The following is an 18,432-nucleotide window of genomic DNA, read 5'->3' as shown; positions in this document are numbered from 1 at the left end:
CAGGCAAGGTAGTTTTGGTATTACAATCTTCTTTTTCTGTCAGCTAGAAGCTGGAGATACCAAGAAACACAGAAGGAGGGGCGAAATAGCATCAAAAGTGACATCTCCCTCTATGTGAATACTGCCTGTGGATAGTAAATCTTAGCAGTGCCTCTTGCAGGACTATCCAGATGGATGTCCCTTCATCATCAGGGTGATGGGAATAGAACTGAGATTGCATTAATGGGCTTGCTGAAAATTTTTTCTGGTTATGAGCAACCAGAGAGCCATGTGGTGTTCTACCTGTGTCTTTGCTGTTGTGAAGCACCTGAGCTATCTGTAAGGCTTATTCAAAGTATTTCTAAGTTTTCTTTTCTGCCTGAGGAATGCAAACCTCTAGACAATAGTGGAGTCAGGACTCTGAGGAACCAAGGAGACTAGGCTTTCAGAAAATAGTCAAGAGGAATTTTACTTAGTTATTCATAAGCACAACTGATTTAACAAAAAGTGATACACATGATATGACAAGTTCAGGTACTATAGTGGCATAAAAATGAAGATATAAATATGGAATTAAAATAAAACACGTCATAAAGAATGGAAAATGAAATGCTTAAAGTCAAGAGGGAAGATTATTTCGAAGAACACAATTTAATTAGAAAGGAAATATTATCTAACTTCAATTCAGTGGTGACTGGCTTTCAGAAGAGTTTTGGTATCTCTATAGGGAAACCTTTGCAGAGATACAAATCAAGGGAAGTGTATAACCAGGAAGCTGGACCACTTGCTTCCAATTGCTAAATAAAATGTGAAAGAAAATCTTTATATGTAGGCAGTATAATCACATATTACATTAACACAAACAAAGTAAAGTTGCTATTGGCTACTTGTCAGGCTAGACATTCGTTCTAACCCTTTGCAATTGGAAATCCTCGTTCTGTCTTCTCCCTCCGATATTTTCTGATCACATAAACGTCACTTGACCTAGTCTGACTACGGTATTACTATTTACTATAGGCTAAAATACAGTTTTACGTTCTTATCCTGTTCTACTTCATATGTTACTCTATACCTAGACCTATTAAATGAGTAGGATTAACTGATCAACTGGTACTTTACTGGGGTTAATGCTTTCAGTAACAGAGTGAATGCACATTTTTAGTGTACACTGTAATTTGATTTTTCTCTTTCTGGTAGTTGGACTGCATTGACATTTTCTGTTCATGTGTATATTCATTTAGCATTTGCTGTGTCATCACGCTGAAAGTACATGTGGGTTTGTTTTCTTGGGGCAATACATGATGCATTTCAGAGATAGTCTGTGGGCTGGCTTTTGTTCAGATGATTTCTTTTGTCAAGCTGACGCCTTTTTAGAAATCAGGCTGCAACCAAATTCAGTGGTGGAAATCTGATATAAGCATATTCATGAAACACTTTGGATAACTTATGGAGGCATCTTTCCTTTTCTTCCAGAAGTAGTTTCTCTGTTACTGTTCGGTTTTTAAGACTTTGCTTTCAGCCTGTAGACTTCTTGTAGGCTATACTACAAAAAAGAAAAAAGAAAAGAAAAGGGCTTGGATTGTTCAAAGCTTTCATGTAGTAAAATGCTCTTTATTTCTGCTCCCAAAGAGATGGTAAGAGGGCTTGGTTTGAGTGCTGCTCAAAGGGGAATCTTATCCCAAGGAGAACTGCAGTTCATTCCACTGGAAAGAATTTTATTTATTGCTTAGAATGAAAGGTTTTGGGGAAAATATAGCAGCTGCTCTGGGTCTCTGCATATAATTTCAAGAATATAATCTGCAGATGCATGCCTTGGCAAAAGTGTTGTTGATTGCTTTGAAAGTTTGAATAAAAGAAGTGAGGGGGTATTGGCTGCGAGAAGCTGCCTGTCCTTGGAGAGTTATATTGGGCAGAATTCACTGAATATTGGGGTGTGGGTAACGTGCAGTAGATATCCAGTGGCTGAATTGAAGGTAGACATTCTGTGAAATCTTCTGTTTGTATCTTTTTGGGGGCTTCTACCGAGCATGACTGACAAATAGTTTGTTTTGTGCTGAAAACTGACTTTCAATGGGGCAGGGAGGAATTTTTCCCTGACGCTGGTTTGGCTAAGGTGGGATGAGCTTGGGGTTTTTGGGCTGTGGGCAATTCAGGTCGCATTTCAACAAATGCTAGGGTGGGTTTAACTCACTGGTGCTCCAGTGTGGCTGTTACTGTTTACTAGCATGCTTATTTGCAGGGGAACCTCAACTGTGAGTTCCTTGTGAGAAGTTTTCTGTAAAGGAAACTGAAAAATGGTGTGGTGGCTCTCTGTGACTAATAACAGAGAGAGAACTTGCCTTCTGTATTCCCTTATTTATCAGTGAATGCTGAAGTGACATGATCTTAATAGTGGGATGTAGAATCTGGGGACAAGACCATTTGCAGTTGATTTGTTCCGAGATCTGATCTGTACCCTAGCTCTCCATCACTTGAAAGCAAGGAAACAATCTGGGCATTATGAGTTATTAAGCAGACAGCTTTCCACTGAATTAGCTTAGTTTGCAACTGTTTGCCTTGCATTGTGCCGTATTTTCTTTTCAGTTTATTCAGTGAGAGCAAAGAAGCTAGAAACATTAATGCTGGAAGAGTCACGGTCCTGTAGATATGACTGTGTTGGTGGCTGACTAATTTCATTTTGGCATCTTTTTCTAAACACACAACTGTTGTGTACAACAAATTAAAACTGAAGGATCAGACTTTCTTGGCCTAGATTTTAATGCTGACGTTTGAAGAGCAGGCTGCTTTTTTGAAAGCTTTTCAGAGTTCTTTCATGATAGAACTATTGTACTAGGTTTCTGCAGTGTCAGAGGCATACTAGAAATACGTTGTTGTCCAGTGAAAATGGCTGACCTAAGGAATTAAACCTGTTTGTCCTGAATGTAGTCATGGTGTGTCAGTGAAAGTAAATATCCTGCATGATATAATTGTTTTTCTTATTCCCAGTTGATCTCCTGGGGCTTCTGAAGTGGCGATCTAACACCAACCTGTTGCAGCAGAATTTGAAGCAGCTGATGAAGGTTGATGGTGGTGAAGTGGTTAAGGTAAAAAGTTAATTTCTTTAAAAATAAATTTGGTATCATAATTTTGATGAATCCCATATCTTGAGGTATTCATATATTTTGTTTTGTTCCACGCACACACACCACACGTGCCCCCCCACCGCCGTGCATGCTTGCACATTAAATTGTAACCAGGTATCTCTCAGCCTTCAGGATGCTAATCCCCTTCTTCCTTCCCTCAAAGAATACTTCAGATGTTAATTACTGGTAGAACACATGTAAAATGCAAGTTTCTGAAAATGTAAGGTTTTTTTTATATATATACAGATACATGAAGGCAAAAGGTGTTTTTCTTTGCAAGATTAGAACATCTTGGAATTCTCACATGCTGATATAAAATGGATGTGGAATGCAACCCTACTGTGTGCTGCTATTTTTTTTTATTTGTATTTATTATTTAGCTGAGCCAAGTTATTTACATTTGCCAAGGCCACTGAGTGATTGTAGAGACCTACATAAAGACAGATTTAGCTGTTGAATGGAATGGGCTGGGACTTTATTGAATGTGTTGTAATAAATCAAATCTAAAAGTGTCAGAAGAGGTAATGTATTGAGGACAGATGACCCTTACGGGCCTGTTGTGTTGTTTCTTTACCTCACTGGATTTTAATTAGTTTAATAGAGGCATAATGAATGCCTCATCTTGAAGTAACTTATGACATCTGAGAATGCTGATATTATCCTTTTTTGAGTGTGTTAAAAATAGTATCCCACATGGTTTGTTTTTCAGGAAGGTTCTAGCTGCTCTGTTTTGTTGTGAATCATTTGATAGCTAAAAACTTGACACCGATACTTGCTTCTGCCAAGCATTGTCATAGTTCTGTCATTTGTAATCTTCCTTCTTCTCCAAATGACATCAGAGTGTGTACAGCAGATTACTGCTTGATAGATATAGATGATTTTAGAAGCATCAGAATGCAGCACAAATGAGGTTTAAGTAAAAAACATATTGGAGCCAGTTCTCCAGCTGGCACATGCTCACTGCTCCCTGCGCTGTTCCAGGACTCGTATGAAATCATACTCTCCCTATTTTATAGGGCTTGAGCAGAACTTGATTTATGCATAGGATAGAAGAGGGAATTTTTAATACTGCTTTCTCCACCGTTTTTATTCTTTTTATAGAAGACCACTGTTTACGTTATCCATCTGTTACAACAGTGTTCGGAAAATCTTTGTGTAGACTGCTCTGTTGCACGTTTGTAATATCTAGTTTGTAACTGGCCCTTTCTGTTATTTCAGCTTTTTTTTTTTTTTTTGTCGTTGATGCTTTTAAATGATACATAGTACAGTCTATGTATATTAAAAAAATACACATGATAAAACTTACTCAAATTTTCTGTTAAACTCTTCCTGTTTTTTCAGAAGTCCAGTAAAATGTCTCTGCCTACCAGTGCTCATTTATCACTTAAGCAGAGATCAGGCAAGATACCCATTCTGGGATTGACTGTTTCAATAGTGTATGGAAACTGTCAATGGTTATCCCCCTTTAAGAGAGGCTCTGACTCAATTTGTGCCCAGAATCTATAGGGTATGAGAATGTAAACTAATAGTTTAGAAATTATTCATACTGGCTCCCTATCTGAGAAATGTTTTCCTGCTGCTTTATACAACAAAAGCATCTATCCGCTGTTCTTCCTGCTGTTACTTCCTTGTGAACAGGTTTAAAACTTGAACTGTCCTAATGAAAGTGAATATATGATCCCTAAATGTGAAATGAAGGCTTGATCGGTCATGACGTGGCATTCTAATCACTCGTCGTTTTTAAAGGGACTTGGCCAGGCAGTGTTTGGGATCTGGGAGTACTACTGCTCTTCAAACCAAGACAGAAGCTTCTCCTGTCAAAGCTCAGACTTGCACTTTACTCTTTCCTTCCTGCCGGCTGCTGGTTATATGTACTTTATTTGCATGTGTTCTTTAATTGAATGAACGGAGCTGTGATGAGAAGGCTGTAATTCCTGATCCCCCCCCCCCCCCCCCCCCCAGATCCTTTGCTGAGATTATGAGCTGGATCTCCCCCAGAACTAAAGTCTAAAATCAGCTGCAAGCATTTTGGCTTTTCTGTTTTTTCATCTGCAGATATTAGCAGCTCAAACTGTGGCTCCATGTTCACTTGGTTTGAGAAAGTTTGGCATTCAGTAGTGTTTCGTGAGCTGCTAAGTGGAGGCTAATTCCTGAGATTTAACTCCAGATTTAGTTGATGGTCCAGGTGAATCATGTTCGATCTAGGAGACTTGTTGCATAGATAACAATTTTTAAGGCAGGAAGGTGGGAGTCAGGCTGTCTTTCCATTGCTCCCACAGCCTATAGGGTAATCTCTTTGTAGTTGCAACCTCAGGAATCAGTTGCCTTCTGCTTGTTCAGACATTCTTCCTGATTAAACCTTGTCTACAAGAGAAAAAACATTTTTACTTCATTTGAGACAGACATGCTGGAACAATCCATGTTGAACCCCATCTTTCTCAACAAAAGCAAATACAAACTGAGGCCACGATCCATCCTTATTGTGCCTTGGAGAAGCCCGTGTTGGTTTTTTGTAATCTGGTGGAAGAAACTGCTCAGACACAGAATCCCATGCTGGTAAAAACTGTGTTGATGAGTATTTCTGGGCCAGGCGTGGATTACTTGCTGTCACCGGGAAGAAATACTGTAATTATACATGTGTAAAAGAGCTCTTGTCCCTCTGCTGAACTTGAATTTCCTGACACTAATCTGCTTTTACTTTCGTGTTGCACAGATCAGGGTGTCCAGCCAACTGGCTAGTGAAGACTCTTCCTCTGTTACAGTGATAGAGGCGTGTAGGTTTTGGGCTGGGGCAGAAGGTTGTGTGCTCTGTTTTCCATGCCTGCATGTGTGCTGTCGCTTGAAATCGTGGATCTGAGTTTATGCAGTCATGAAAAGCAATATGCTGTGCACTTTTCATTGCTCAGCTCAAAATTACTGAGGATGACTTGAATTATTTGGCATGAGACTCAGTTGCTTGTCTGGTTTGTGCTCTGAAACATCAGTTTTCAGAAACTGCATGATCCTGTTGACTGTATGTTGAAACTGAGTTTTGAAATACGTTTTTGTTCGTTCACTGTAATAGATTAAACTCTTTGTTCAGGTGTACCAAGTGTGATTCCTGACTTTTTTCTATTTTTTGAGTGATATGGAGATATAGATAATCAACTTAACTAAAAATATTTTGCTGAAAAATTGCTGAAAACAAAAATGTTCGATTTCCCTTTTTTTGGCTAACTTTTAAAATGTATTTACTTATTTTAAAATGAATGAATGAAAAATATGTCTGTAGAAACCTGTATGAAATCTGAATTTCATTTCTCCTGTAAAATGTGATGACTTGTGCATTTATTTGTAGTTTCTTCAAGACACATTGGATGCACTTTTTAACATAATGATGGAGAACTCGGAGAGTGAAACATTTGACACATTAGTGTTTGATGCTTTGGTAAGTTTGCACTGTGGATGGACTAAAATACAGATACTGTAACAATTAATAAATTAAACAAACATGGTGTAAAAGATAGAATGAAGTTTACTAATGAAAAAAGTTCTTAGCTGTAAGTTAGCTATTAATTAAAAAATCATATTTGATGTTTCAGTTGGCCTCGATCAAAAGGGGGTTGGGTTGCATCATGTCATCCTCCCGGAAAAGCTGGAAGCAATTCAGTCCAGTCATTTTAGTGGATTAACAGCAGAATTTAGGACAGAAACAGAAAGTTTCTGCTTAGAACAGAGAACTTTGTTATGAACAGGAAGTTTTCACAGGAACGGAGAATATTAATATCTTGGGAGGATAACAAAAATCCAGTTATTAGTGTGTCTTCTCTGAAAATAAATGTGGGTGAATATACAAAATAAAAAAGAAAATTTTGAGGATAATGCATTAATTATGCTGGTTTTTTGCAGGTATTTATCATTGGATTGATTGCTGACAGAAAATTTCAACATTTTAATCCTGTCTTGGAAACCTACATTAAGAAGCATTTCAGTGCAACGCTAGCCTACACGTAAATTTTAAAATTTACTTTTTCTAATGTGGCTTGTCTAATTTTTCCGGATAATGTTATTCAGATACTTGTTTATGGAGGTTAATTAGGAATTTGCTCATAGAGCTTGGGAGGATGGGAGGTTCTTGAAGAAGACTGGAGATAGTATGCCTTTCTCTCTTGAAATAATAGTAGTAATACATTAGGTCATTTTCAAGGAGGAAGTCTTGATTTTGTTGTATTGAAGGAGGGGATGTTTGATGATTTCAAGAATTGTTTTGTAAGGAAAATATTCATAAACAATTCTCAGTCATACTTGAGAAGGAAATAATGTCATTTAAAATGCTTCAAATACATGTTGTTTGGTGCATTAAATTGATGTTCTGCCCTGTATTATCTGCATTACTGTCACTTTGGGGAGGAAACGGTGAAGAATAAAAACTAGAAGGTCCATTATTTTTGCTATCTTCAGTAATTCTTGACAGTTAGGATCTTTGCTGCTGCTGCTTCAGACTGCTAGTGTTAGAGGAAAAATACATAATGGGTATCTCTGCAGTGCTGGGAGGAAAACAAACCCACTCTGGGCAACCTGGTGTGCACTTTGCTGTTGTGCAGTCTTTATTATGTGACCAGAAAACGTTTGAAAACTGTTGATTCAAAATAGTGAAGAAGAATTAGGCCTTTAGTCCCAACTTTGATACTACCGTCACTCTGCTGAGTTGTAGCCACTGTTGCAGACTTCAGGCGAAGTGGGTAAAAGATGAAGCATCCTCCAGTGTCTGGTTTTTTATTAGCAAGATCTGAAGGTGGCCCTTTCACTGGTAGGCATGCAGAGCTTCTGGTCTGTAGATGCGGGGAGGCAGAAGCATGTTTAAGCTTGAGATACTGAAAGAGCTGAATTCTGGCTTGACTTGCACCTGTGGGCATGGCAGATCCCTGCCTTCTCCTCACCTTTTATTGCACGAGTTTAAGTAGAGAGGTTGAAATTCTTAGGCAGTTTACTCCTATTCAAATATATACCCATATATCAAGATGCCTGTCTACATAATGTTATTTTCTGTTAGTGGTATATAATGTTGTACCTTTTTACTTTTAGTGTGAATGTTGAAACGTACAGTGTAGCTAGGATGATTTTAAAATGGAATTGCTTGTAGTTGCATTAAAATTGTGATTTATATTCATTGGGAGGTAGTTGAAATGGTATTACTTTTAAAAATTGTTTCACTTTCCAGTTTGATAGACTTTAAAATGAGGAATAAGAGAATTTCTAACTGCTGTTACATATGTTTTTGAGAAATAAATTTCACAAATTCTAGCTCAGAATCCATGGGAAAGCTATGAAAGGGGAAGCCTTGTTTAATGAAGAAGCTCCTGTTTTGTGTGTGTTAATTCTAAGAATGTGTTTGTATTAAATTTTATTATTTTATTATTTATTATTAATAATTGCAACTTTAAGATAGCCTAAGTCTGAATATCCCTAATATCCAGCAGAAAATGAGTCTTGCCAAGATTTGCTCTATTTCTTGTATGTTGAATGGTATTATGGTCTGTGTGGGTTTTTCTTGGGTTGTTTTTTTTTATTTTCAAGAATAAGTTACAGCTATTTACTAGCAAAACCAAAAGCATAATGAGTTTATTAGTTGCATAATTAATTTTGTCATTTGGTAGGCACTACTTAGGTACATAATTTTTCTTTAAACCTTTCACAACTGACATTCTTCTCTGTGAGCATACTTGTAACTTGTATGTGGTTTTGTATTTAAACAGGAAACTGACTAAAGTTTTGAAAACATACGTGGATAATGCTGAGAAGTGTGGTATCACTGATCAACTCTTTAAAGCTATGAAAGCTTTGGAGTACATCTTCAAGTTCATAGTGCGGTCCAGGATATTGTTCAATCAGTAAGTATGGTGAATGCTGAAACCATTTAGTCCCATTGCCAATATTGTTCAAAAAGTGTCAAAATTTTGCAATGCCACAAGTTAAAGTTGCTCAATATTACACTGTTTTAGAAACATCTTAAGTTGTTAGAACTCATTTCAGGAGACAGCTGTTTCCTAGAAGCATGCCAGATTTCCTTAACAGATATATATTGTAAGTAGCAGTGCACTGCTAAAATAATGATGTTTTTCAGCTCTCTATAACTTACATCTCTGAACAAATAAAGCTTGCCACTATTTTGGAAACTTTTGTGAAAAACTGCCTGGTACTGTGACTGAAATGTTGAAGGTACTGAGTAGCCATGCTGCCCTGTCCCTCATCCAGGCCTGGGCTTTGCTAGTGGCTTTCTTTGAATGGCTGCAAAAGTCTGGGAAGACTAAAATATTGAAAATTTTGCAGCAAAGTGAAGGGAGAGGTTTTCTGGATGGGGGATGCGATGTTTGTCCTGGCATGGTGCTTGCAGGGCTCAGGGATAATGCTGAGGGAGAAGCAGGGGGCGTTCTTTGTAGGTCAGACATGGCAAGGGAAGAGGGTCAGAACAGAGGGACAATGAGGGCGAAAAGGAGTATGAGGTGCGCTTTTTTGACACACTGCCTCATAACAGACAATGACAAGTGTTGTTGGGGTTCGACCCCCAACAGCTTGGAGCTGCCCAGGGCCCCACTTGTCAGAGCAGAAAGAAACCATTGGTGGTCGGGTACAGTTTGGGGGCCCCCATAAGGTTCAGTGAAATGGAAAAGTGGAAAGAAAAAAGAGCGGCAGAAATCTTCTCCTGGAGAGCGATAGTATTTTTAATAGGAGAATCACTTGAGTTTCTATGAAAGCTCTTTCTATGCCTGCTGGTGTGGCAGAAGCCTGCTGGGGGGCTCTTTTTCTGCTCCCCCACTCAACCTCCTTTGTGGGGAACTGCACAGAGACCCACTGGTGCTGTCTGCAGTGCCCGTCCATCCATAAAGTCAAGCAGAAATAATTATTCTAAGTTAATTGAGAAGTACTGTGTTTTATACACAAAATATTAAACAAGTTATAAAACGAGTTGTTGATGTATTCAACTTCACTTAAATTCAATCCTTTTACTACTTGTTAGCAATGGTAACAACCTTATTACAAGGGATTTATGTAGAGCTCTGAAGTAACCAACTCCACCAACCTTTCTTTAATTTAGAGATTATAATTAATTTCTGTAGGAGTCTTGCTGTGAGACTCATGAAATGCTGAATGTCACTTATACTGATGCAGGTCCTACAAATCACTTTAAAAGAGAAAAAAATAATTATCTCTTCCTGCAGATTAGATTTACAGACAATATGACCCTTCAGTATTGGCCATTGGATTTCCTCGTGCTAAGCACTAATTCACAGTTCTTTAACATTGGGTAGACACAGCTCTCAATGACAAGGGATTAATCAGCAAAGCTACTGAATGCTGAATGACACCGTGATTTGTTCTGCTGTAAGACTTAAATCCTGCCTGAGGTGTGTGATTTGAAGTGATTATAATGCAGAAGTGTAGCAGCGTTCTGAAATTTCGTTAGTGTTTTACTGAGAAATCACAACGAGCAAGCAGAATCTTTTATTAAAAAATGTTACGTATTTTTTAACTTCAGTAATGTGGTAGTGTACAGAATATATAGAGAATTTTAGTAATGTGATTGCAGGCAAGCTTCAGTTCTGAGAAATATGTAGAAGCCTGGTTCTTGTAGTTAAAGCCTGGTGGCAAATCTGTTTGTTCAGTATATCAAGGTTTATAAAGGCAAAGTATTGTAAGTGAACTTTAGAAATATCTTTATTTGGTTTACTGAGTAATGATCACAGTGGTTATATTGCATTTACAACAGACTTAACACTCTGAAGGCAGTGATAGAAGGGTCAACTTGGTGTAATCCTGGTTTTCTCATAGCTGCAGTGTATTTGTGCATTATCAGGTGTATTAAATAAAAGTATGTTAAAAACTGACTGTAGAAACACATTTGTGACTTGTTATTTTTATTACAATTTCCTTTTTGAAATGCAAAGCTTTTTGTCTGAAGCAGTTTGATTTATTGGACTGCCAAGTTTAGTTACTATTTATATCGGTATTAGTTTCACACCTCTAATCTGTTCAGAGGGATGCTGAAATCCGTTATTGAAATTGGGATTTAACTAGTAATTCATCCTGCCTAACCCCTTGTTTTAGCCTAAAAGGGGAATAGAAGTTTGCACAGCAAAATAACACAATTTAATATTTTTTCTGTAGCACTCATTTCCCCCGTGTACTGGTTTAAATAGTTTTTTTTAAACTTCTGTGGCTCCCAAAAGTTTATGAACACAGCATTAAAAATTAGATACATTAGTTTAAGTGTAAAGCAGCAAGAACATTCCAGACAGCATGATTACCTTAAGATAAGCCCCCTTCCTTCTGTAATAGGTGGTCCATCATATCTTCAAACATGAAGAAATTGTACTGTGGCTGCACGTACAACGTTCCCGGGTGTGGTGCTCTTTCTGAGCTGCATACCCCATTCAAGATCACCTTACTGGGTTGAACTCCAGAAGAAAATGGAGGAAAATAGAGGGGAATTGAACCCTCGCGGGGAGCTGCTCTAATGGGCCTTGGTGCAAAACGTTTAGGTGAGCTCAGGGACAGAGCTAGTGGGACCAAGGGGGGCTTTGGAAGCCCAGTTGCTGTTGGATCAGGCTCTTGGAGGCAATCGAAGCTGACTGGGTAAGCATTGGGCTTTAGCTGGGGAAAAGGCCCCGTCTGATGTTTATAAACACCCCTGTTTCAATTTGACCTGGATGCCAGATTTTCCTAGGCTTCTTTTAAGCACTGATCCTTTTTGTTTTGGGAGGGGTGAGGGTCCTGTTAGGTCTGTAACTGGTAACCTGTATAGCTGAGGTTCAAGAAGTGTGTTTGCAACAGCCCTTATGTAGGTGAGCCATACATGTTGCTAAAAGGGGGCAAAAAATTGAAAGAATATGTGGACCTATGGTGTTCTCCCCCTCCCTTTCCATTTTGTAGTGAGAATTATCTCATCCTACACCTGAAGCAGGGATCATTCTGCACTTAAAATACTCAAGAGAGTTTCAGGAACACTCATTCCTGTGCTCTGTTGAACCAGTGGACCAAGTTGTTCAGCTTGGCTGTATATTTTTTGCCTTTGGTGTTGCTCGGGCATCTCAGGGCAGTTTTAATCCCCCTGAAAGCATCTGGCAGAGAGAGAGAGAGAGGTCCCTGTGGGCAGATCAGCTCTGAAAAATCCTGCCTGAAGGCACAGGGACCTGCCTTGGGAACTTTAGCTGCGGATTAGTCACTCTTCCGCAGCAGCTGTACAGACTGTATGGGAAACTAACTGAGCCTTAACTAGTTCAGCGAGCCAGAAATTAGTGGTGAAATGCTTTTTAACTTTAGCTTTCCCTTCCCATGGAAAAAAAGTGGTGTGTTGTGTGTGGTTGGTTTTTTTTTCTCCACCCCCTACCCCCGATACTGGGTTGATAGGCTTTCTCTTTATTTCACAGGGTTTAAGGTCGCTCACCTTAGGCCACTGGTAGATTTTAATGATTGCTGGCAAGTTGTCTGGATGCTTTTTGGCTTCCTCATCAGAGCTGCTTGGCACTGGTCCTCCCAGACATCTGCTAGCTCTTGTGCAGGGTGGAGAGAGACTATCCCACTGCTGCGTGGGCATGTGGAATTGGGTCACTGCTGAGGGATTCACTGTGACTTGAAGGCATAAACAACAATACTGGATGTGGCATTTTACGTAGGAAGCTTTAAAATAAAAATCTGTTGTTCCTGCTGGCCCAGCCCAGTCAGTCTGTCTTGTCTTCGGTTTTTTTTGTGAAAGAAAACTCTTGGTTCAGTGAAGAAACTTGTAGAAATTCTTGAACTTCGAAAAATGTAATGCAACAAATTATCATCTGTCATTTGATCAGAGTTTTTTAAAATGTACTTCCATTTTAGTTGGATCGTGCTTATGAAACCCAATTATTTTTCAGACTTTATGAGAACAAAGGAGAAGCAGACTTCAGGGAGTCTCTGCTGCAGCTCTTTAAGTCCATTAATGAGATGATGAGCAGCATCTCTGATCAAACTGTCATAGTGAAGGTATGTACTTTACAGATCTCAATCTTGGCTTTACTTTGCATCCTACACCACATTTAGGCGGTCAGTGAAGTATATGCTTGTGTTTGTGGCCAAAAGCATGCTTTACCTCAAACGTGGTTAGTACTTAGTGTTTCTAGTGAAGGGTTTGTGACTATGTAAAGAATGTGCTTCGAATAAGTGAAGTTTACTTAAATTGCTGCAAATACCTCACTTTTACTTTTAAAAGAGAAATTAGTTAGGAGTTAAATGTCATTTAACTCCTAACTTTTATAACCTTAACATTAAGGTATTTTTAAGGCATTGTCTGTAAGATGACAACGTACATCCTTGTATTCTTATGCTGTGGTTTATATTCTGGGCTGTTCAGAAACTTCGTTATAGTATCTTAAGCCCTAGCATATATTTTTAATGGAAAATCAGTAGTGAGTCAGATTGCAAACTCCACCCCCCAGCCCTCTCCTTTTGTCCCTTAAAAACAGTGTCTACTTTTGGTAGCACTGGCTGGCTCATGGAATTGGGAATGTGGGCTCTAACCTCAAATGAACGTGGGTATTGGTATCGCTGGGCAGAGCGTTGATTATAGGACTAGTCGATTCTTGTATGCAGAGGACCCTGAGGTCATCGCGCCAATGCTGGTCTCACGTTCTGTTAGTGAATCTCTTTTACTACGGAAAAGTACAGACACTGTCACAAATCTGCATTTGATAGGCTGCAGCTTGAAGTTCTCCTTGTGATTCCAAACAGAATTTGTAAAAGGATGTAACTCTTGCCCTAGCCATGCTGACTCAATTGAAAGACGATGATCAGAAAGGGTCTCAGAACTGGGGTTAGATTTGGGGACAGTTTGACAGTATGACTCCTCCTCCTCAGGTGTGCAGTGGTTTTGCATTAGAAGAATTTCTTTTATAGCAGCTGTAAGGCAAAGACAGATGGTGGCAAAGTGCTGGGCCAGTGCAAGAGGTTTCTCTTGAAGGGAGCTGGGAAGAGAACAGTGGGAAAACACCTGAAGACACCAGTCCTTTGTGGCCGAGTGCACACAGGTCATAGGCTAGTAATACCATGCTGAGCACACAGCAAAAATAGATAGTGGGGATAAAGCTGCTGAAGTTTGAGTATTTTAGGCAGAGAGACTGAGAATGTATCATCTGATAACAAAATGGGGATATTACATGTTTCAGAAAAGCTGTATTTTCTTTCCACTAACAAAGCATCTATCCTGAATGGGAATTGGGAAGTTTGAGTCAGGGACTTAGCGTGTGCTATCTGCTGTCTTACAAATAGGATGTCCTCGGATAATGAGGATTGAATGTAAGATTTATTTTCCTGAGATGTGTTTGTGAATTCTGCTTCAGCAAGGCAGATGAATGTGAGCTTTTTTTCTTTTTCAACATATTATGCCTAGGAAAAAAATACAACACAACAACAAAAAACCACAACACCCCCCCCCCCCCAAAAAAAAAATAAAAATTGCTTGTCTTCACCTGAGAGGCAGGAAGACTAACTTCCTAGCAAAGCCTAGAGAGATCAGACAACAGCAGTGTCTGTCTTAGCCTGTTTATCATTTCACATTCAGATCTCTGCAAACTTGGATAAAGCACATCTTCTGTCTGCATTTGACTACATGAAGTACACTGGTGGGTGAAGCATTGACAGATGAGCCAGTGTGGGGTTGTCCAAGAAGTGTGCTTGTGGATGCTTTTCAGAAGCCTTGACAACCTTTCATTCATTATTCATTGCTTTCATCTCCTTTGGACTCTAATTACTTAGCTCTTAGAACACATAATTGTTAGTATTGGCTTTTTGCAGCTTGTGAAATTGCTTTTATTATGTTCAAATAGCCACTGAAGCACTACAGTTTTTTTCAGTAACTAGAAATGTGTGATTCTATTACAAAGAATAAAATTATTGAATAGGTGGATAAATGTGGGGTTTTTTTGAGAGTGAGTGAGTCTGGCTTCTGGGAATCTTGTCTGACAAAGCTGTTGGAGTCCTGGGAGGGTGTCAGTAACCATGTAAAGTGGACATGACATTACAGCTTCATTCGGCATCTTCATCAGTGATCTGGAGTTGGTAGCTAAGTACCACGCTTGTGGTGAGGAACATCAGAAGGATCTGTGTGATTTCTATTTGAAGCTGGCAGTTGCAGTTTAGCAAAGACACCTTGCAGTCATAGCTGACCACTCTGGGGTCGTTGGTTCCATGTGCAGTGGCAGGTGAAGAATCACAGACTGGTTTGGGTTGGAAGGGACCTTGAAGCCCACCCAGTCCCACCCCATGCCCTGTGCAGGGCCCCCTCCCCCCAGCCCAGGCTGCCCCCAGCCCCATCCAGCCTGGCCTTGAGCACTGCCAGGGATGGGGCACCCACAGCTGCTCTGGGCAGCCTGGGCCAGCGCCTCGCCACCCTCACGGGGAACAATTTCTGCCTCACAGCTCATCTGCATCTCCCCTCTCCCAGCTTAAGGCCATTCCCCCTTGGCCTGTCACCACGTGCCCACGTACAAAGCCCCTCTCTGGCTTTCTTTTCAGCCCCTTTAGGTCTGGAAGAAGCAACAGGGCATTGGGTGTCAGCCAGAGAGATAATGAGAAGGTGGTGGGCCCGTCATTTGTTTTTAGATAGCCTTGGTGCAGCCTCATCTTGCATGTTGGCTGCTGTTCTGGTCTCCATACCTCAGGGAATAGTTAAAGGGATACAGAAGACCAGAATTGGGGATGGTGCAACTTCCTGGCAGGTGAGCGGTCTGTGAAAGTCATCTGCACCAAATCCCACAATATAGGATGTAGGGTGCGCTCACTGACATAAGTAGGAGGTCAGTTTAAAATAATTAAAGGAAAAATCTTTCATTTTTGAAGCTTGCTGTCACAGGAGGTTATGGAGGCAGTGTCAGCAGATCCAGAAAGAGGTTAGGCAGACTCACAGGGCACAGGTCCATAGGTGTTCTGAAAAGATGGGTGGATGTGCAGCCTCTGAAGGATTCTGGGGAGGCCAGGAAGGGGAATGGACCACAGAAACTGTAAATGACATTGATTTACTATTTAAATTACATTCTGTGGCCACTATTGGAGACCGAGTGCTGGGCTATACAAACCATTAGGGTGACACAGTGAGTGTTTCTTTTGCCATTGGAGACTTCGTTGAAGTTTTGTAGACAACTCATGAAGATAAGCAGATAAGTTGCTAGATCCCTGTGTTGCACAGTTAAGATCAGCAGATCTAGCTGTAGCGGTTTCAGGCGCTTTTTGTCCTGGTTTTAGTATATATTGGGGAAGCTAAATAAGTGTATACGAAATAAGTCTGTTTGGAGAGATAAGAAGTTGAAAAGACCTACGTACAAAATTGAGGTGCTTCACATTAAAAGAGGCAGATGCTTAATTCACACATTTGAATATTTCTATTTCTCCTTGCAAAAATTGTAATCTGTCTTGATAGTTTATCAATGTGAAGCAGAATTGCAAATGCAAAGTGTTTCTGGAATGGCCTCAACTTTTCTTTTTGGGCTGGTTACACTGTGGTTTTTTTTTTTTTTTTTTAATTTCCCCCAGCCTATCTGTTAAGAGAGTAGCCTTCAAGCTGACACTGCGCAGAGAAGAATGAATGGCTGCGGTCTTATGTTCTTTGCAAGAATTACTCTTTATCTATTCAAATATTTATGTCCTTGTGGAAGCTGATGAGCTGTTTCTGACTGTAGCTCAGGTCTTCTGTTACTTAATGTTTTGCATTTAAATTGCCCCCCTTTTTTTAATTTGATTTTTTTCGAGGCTTTGGGTACATTAAAAAAAGTTTCCTCAAAAGAAAACTGTCTGAATTGTACAAGGATTTAAGTTTGTAGAGCAAAAAAAGAGACTGAATTTGTACCTCTTTTAAGATTATGTCTATTCTAAATTTCTTAGGGTAGGGGAGAATTTGCGTGTATGGCTGCTTTGCAAATTTAACTTCAGCTTCCGCCTTTAAGGGAAGAAAATCAAGAATATTTTCTGTGGAGGGCATGTGAACTGTGGTTTCTGGCAGATTTGCTGGCTGCAAGTAGGTAAAACTGTACACTGCATTGATTAATTATTTCTCAAGACTTAAAAGGAAACAAAACCCTAACAAGCGAGAAAACCAAACCCCTGTCTATATGCAAAGTCCTCTTCTGCTCTAAAATGATGCTTTGCATTGCTTGAGGATGCTTTGACTCCCAGTCTGGTGGCTGGGAAGGGCACAACCTTTTGCAGAGGGTCCTCCAAGAAGTCTGGAGTGAGCCTGGAGGTAGGGAAAGGCACATCTGTCCTTCACCGCTTCCGATGTGCGGTTGGTCAGCGGAGGGGGCTCCGAAGGTAACCCCAGCGCTGGCTCCGCTCCGCTGCCAGCTCTGTCGCTGCGCTCAATGGTCCCTTTGCGGCTGAAGAACTGGTCACCTAGTCCTTTGGGTGGGTATTTGTAGTGGCTGGCTTAGTGTATGCGTGGGAAAACCAGTATTTTTCTGAGTGTAAATGTCTGTGCTTTTGTGAGCTTTTGGTATTGCAAAATAATATCAGTTTAGAAACATTATTAAAAGGATATTTAAAATTTGAACTGCAGTGCTTCAGCTATGTATTTGTACAAGAAATAGGTAAAAATCCATATATTCTGGGAGCATGATTGGAGCAGAGCTTTATTAGCATATGCTTCTTAGTGGATTCAGATGTGTTGCAATCAAAATATTAAGGTGTAAGAATGAATAAACCTCACTTTCATCCTGTAGGCTGTAAAGGTGGCAGTAGTCAATCCTATAAGTTGGAATTTGAGAAGCTGGTACGGTATAAATTACAGTGTTCAAAACAATGCAGATCTTGTTTTTTATAGTTAGTTAACTAAATACAGTTGTCAAGGGTTGGGGTTTTTTGTGTGTTGACTGCAGCGGAGGCAGGCATCCAGAGGCTGCCTTTGACACTTGAGTTGTTGTTGTTTTGTTTTTGTTTAAGTGTGCCATTGTCCAAACTGGAGAATGAAATTCAGTGATTTGAGCTGACAGATGTTTTGGTCATCCTCTTACTACCAAAAATTTTTCTTGCATGATGAATGGTAGTGGGCTGCAGTAATGGTTTGAGAAGAAGAGAGATTAAACTTTATTTGTCAAGTATCAGTTTGATTTTAAGAATTACTTGATTAAATAAGGTGTGCAATATTTGGTACGTGCACATATTTTTAATGGTTAGAAGTGTAGTGAGCTTTCTTGGGTTTATTCCTATTTTCTGCTAATTGGTGCATGATAATTATTTCCTTAACCTTTTACTGTTTAAGTATGAGCTCAGCTGAAGCCTAGCGTGATGTTTCAAGTTCAGATAAAAATGCAAATGTTTCCTAGTAATTTATTCTTGC

General features: G+C 39.7%; 1 protein-coding gene across 2 annotated transcripts in view; it reads left to right on the top strand.

Annotated features, from left to right (window-relative positions):
• DOCK1 (dedicator of cytokinesis 1) overlaps positions 1–18,432 on the top strand; it is a 317,964-nt gene that overhangs the window by 56,102 nt on the left and 243,430 nt on the right. For both annotated transcript variants that reach the window (XM_080403104.1, XM_080403103.1), the window contains exons 19-23: positions 2,965–3,062; positions 6,439–6,528; positions 6,990–7,090; positions 8,837–8,971; positions 12,986–13,094. In XM_080403104.1, coding sequence (XP_080259230.1) covers positions 2,965–3,062; positions 6,439–6,528; positions 6,990–7,090; positions 8,837–8,971; positions 12,986–13,094 — 533 coding nt within the window. The remainder of the gene's footprint in view (positions 1–2,964; positions 3,063–6,438; positions 6,529–6,989; positions 7,091–8,836; positions 8,972–12,985; positions 13,095–18,432) is intronic.

The sequence above is a fragment of the Falco punctatus genome (genome assembly GCF_963210335.1).
Source record: "Falco punctatus genome assembly, chromosome: 9".
Lineage (NCBI taxonomy): Eukaryota > Metazoa > Chordata > Aves > Falconiformes > Falconidae > Falco > Falco punctatus.
Note: the sequence above shows the minus strand (reverse complement) of the source record. Positions and strands in the feature narration are given on the sequence as shown.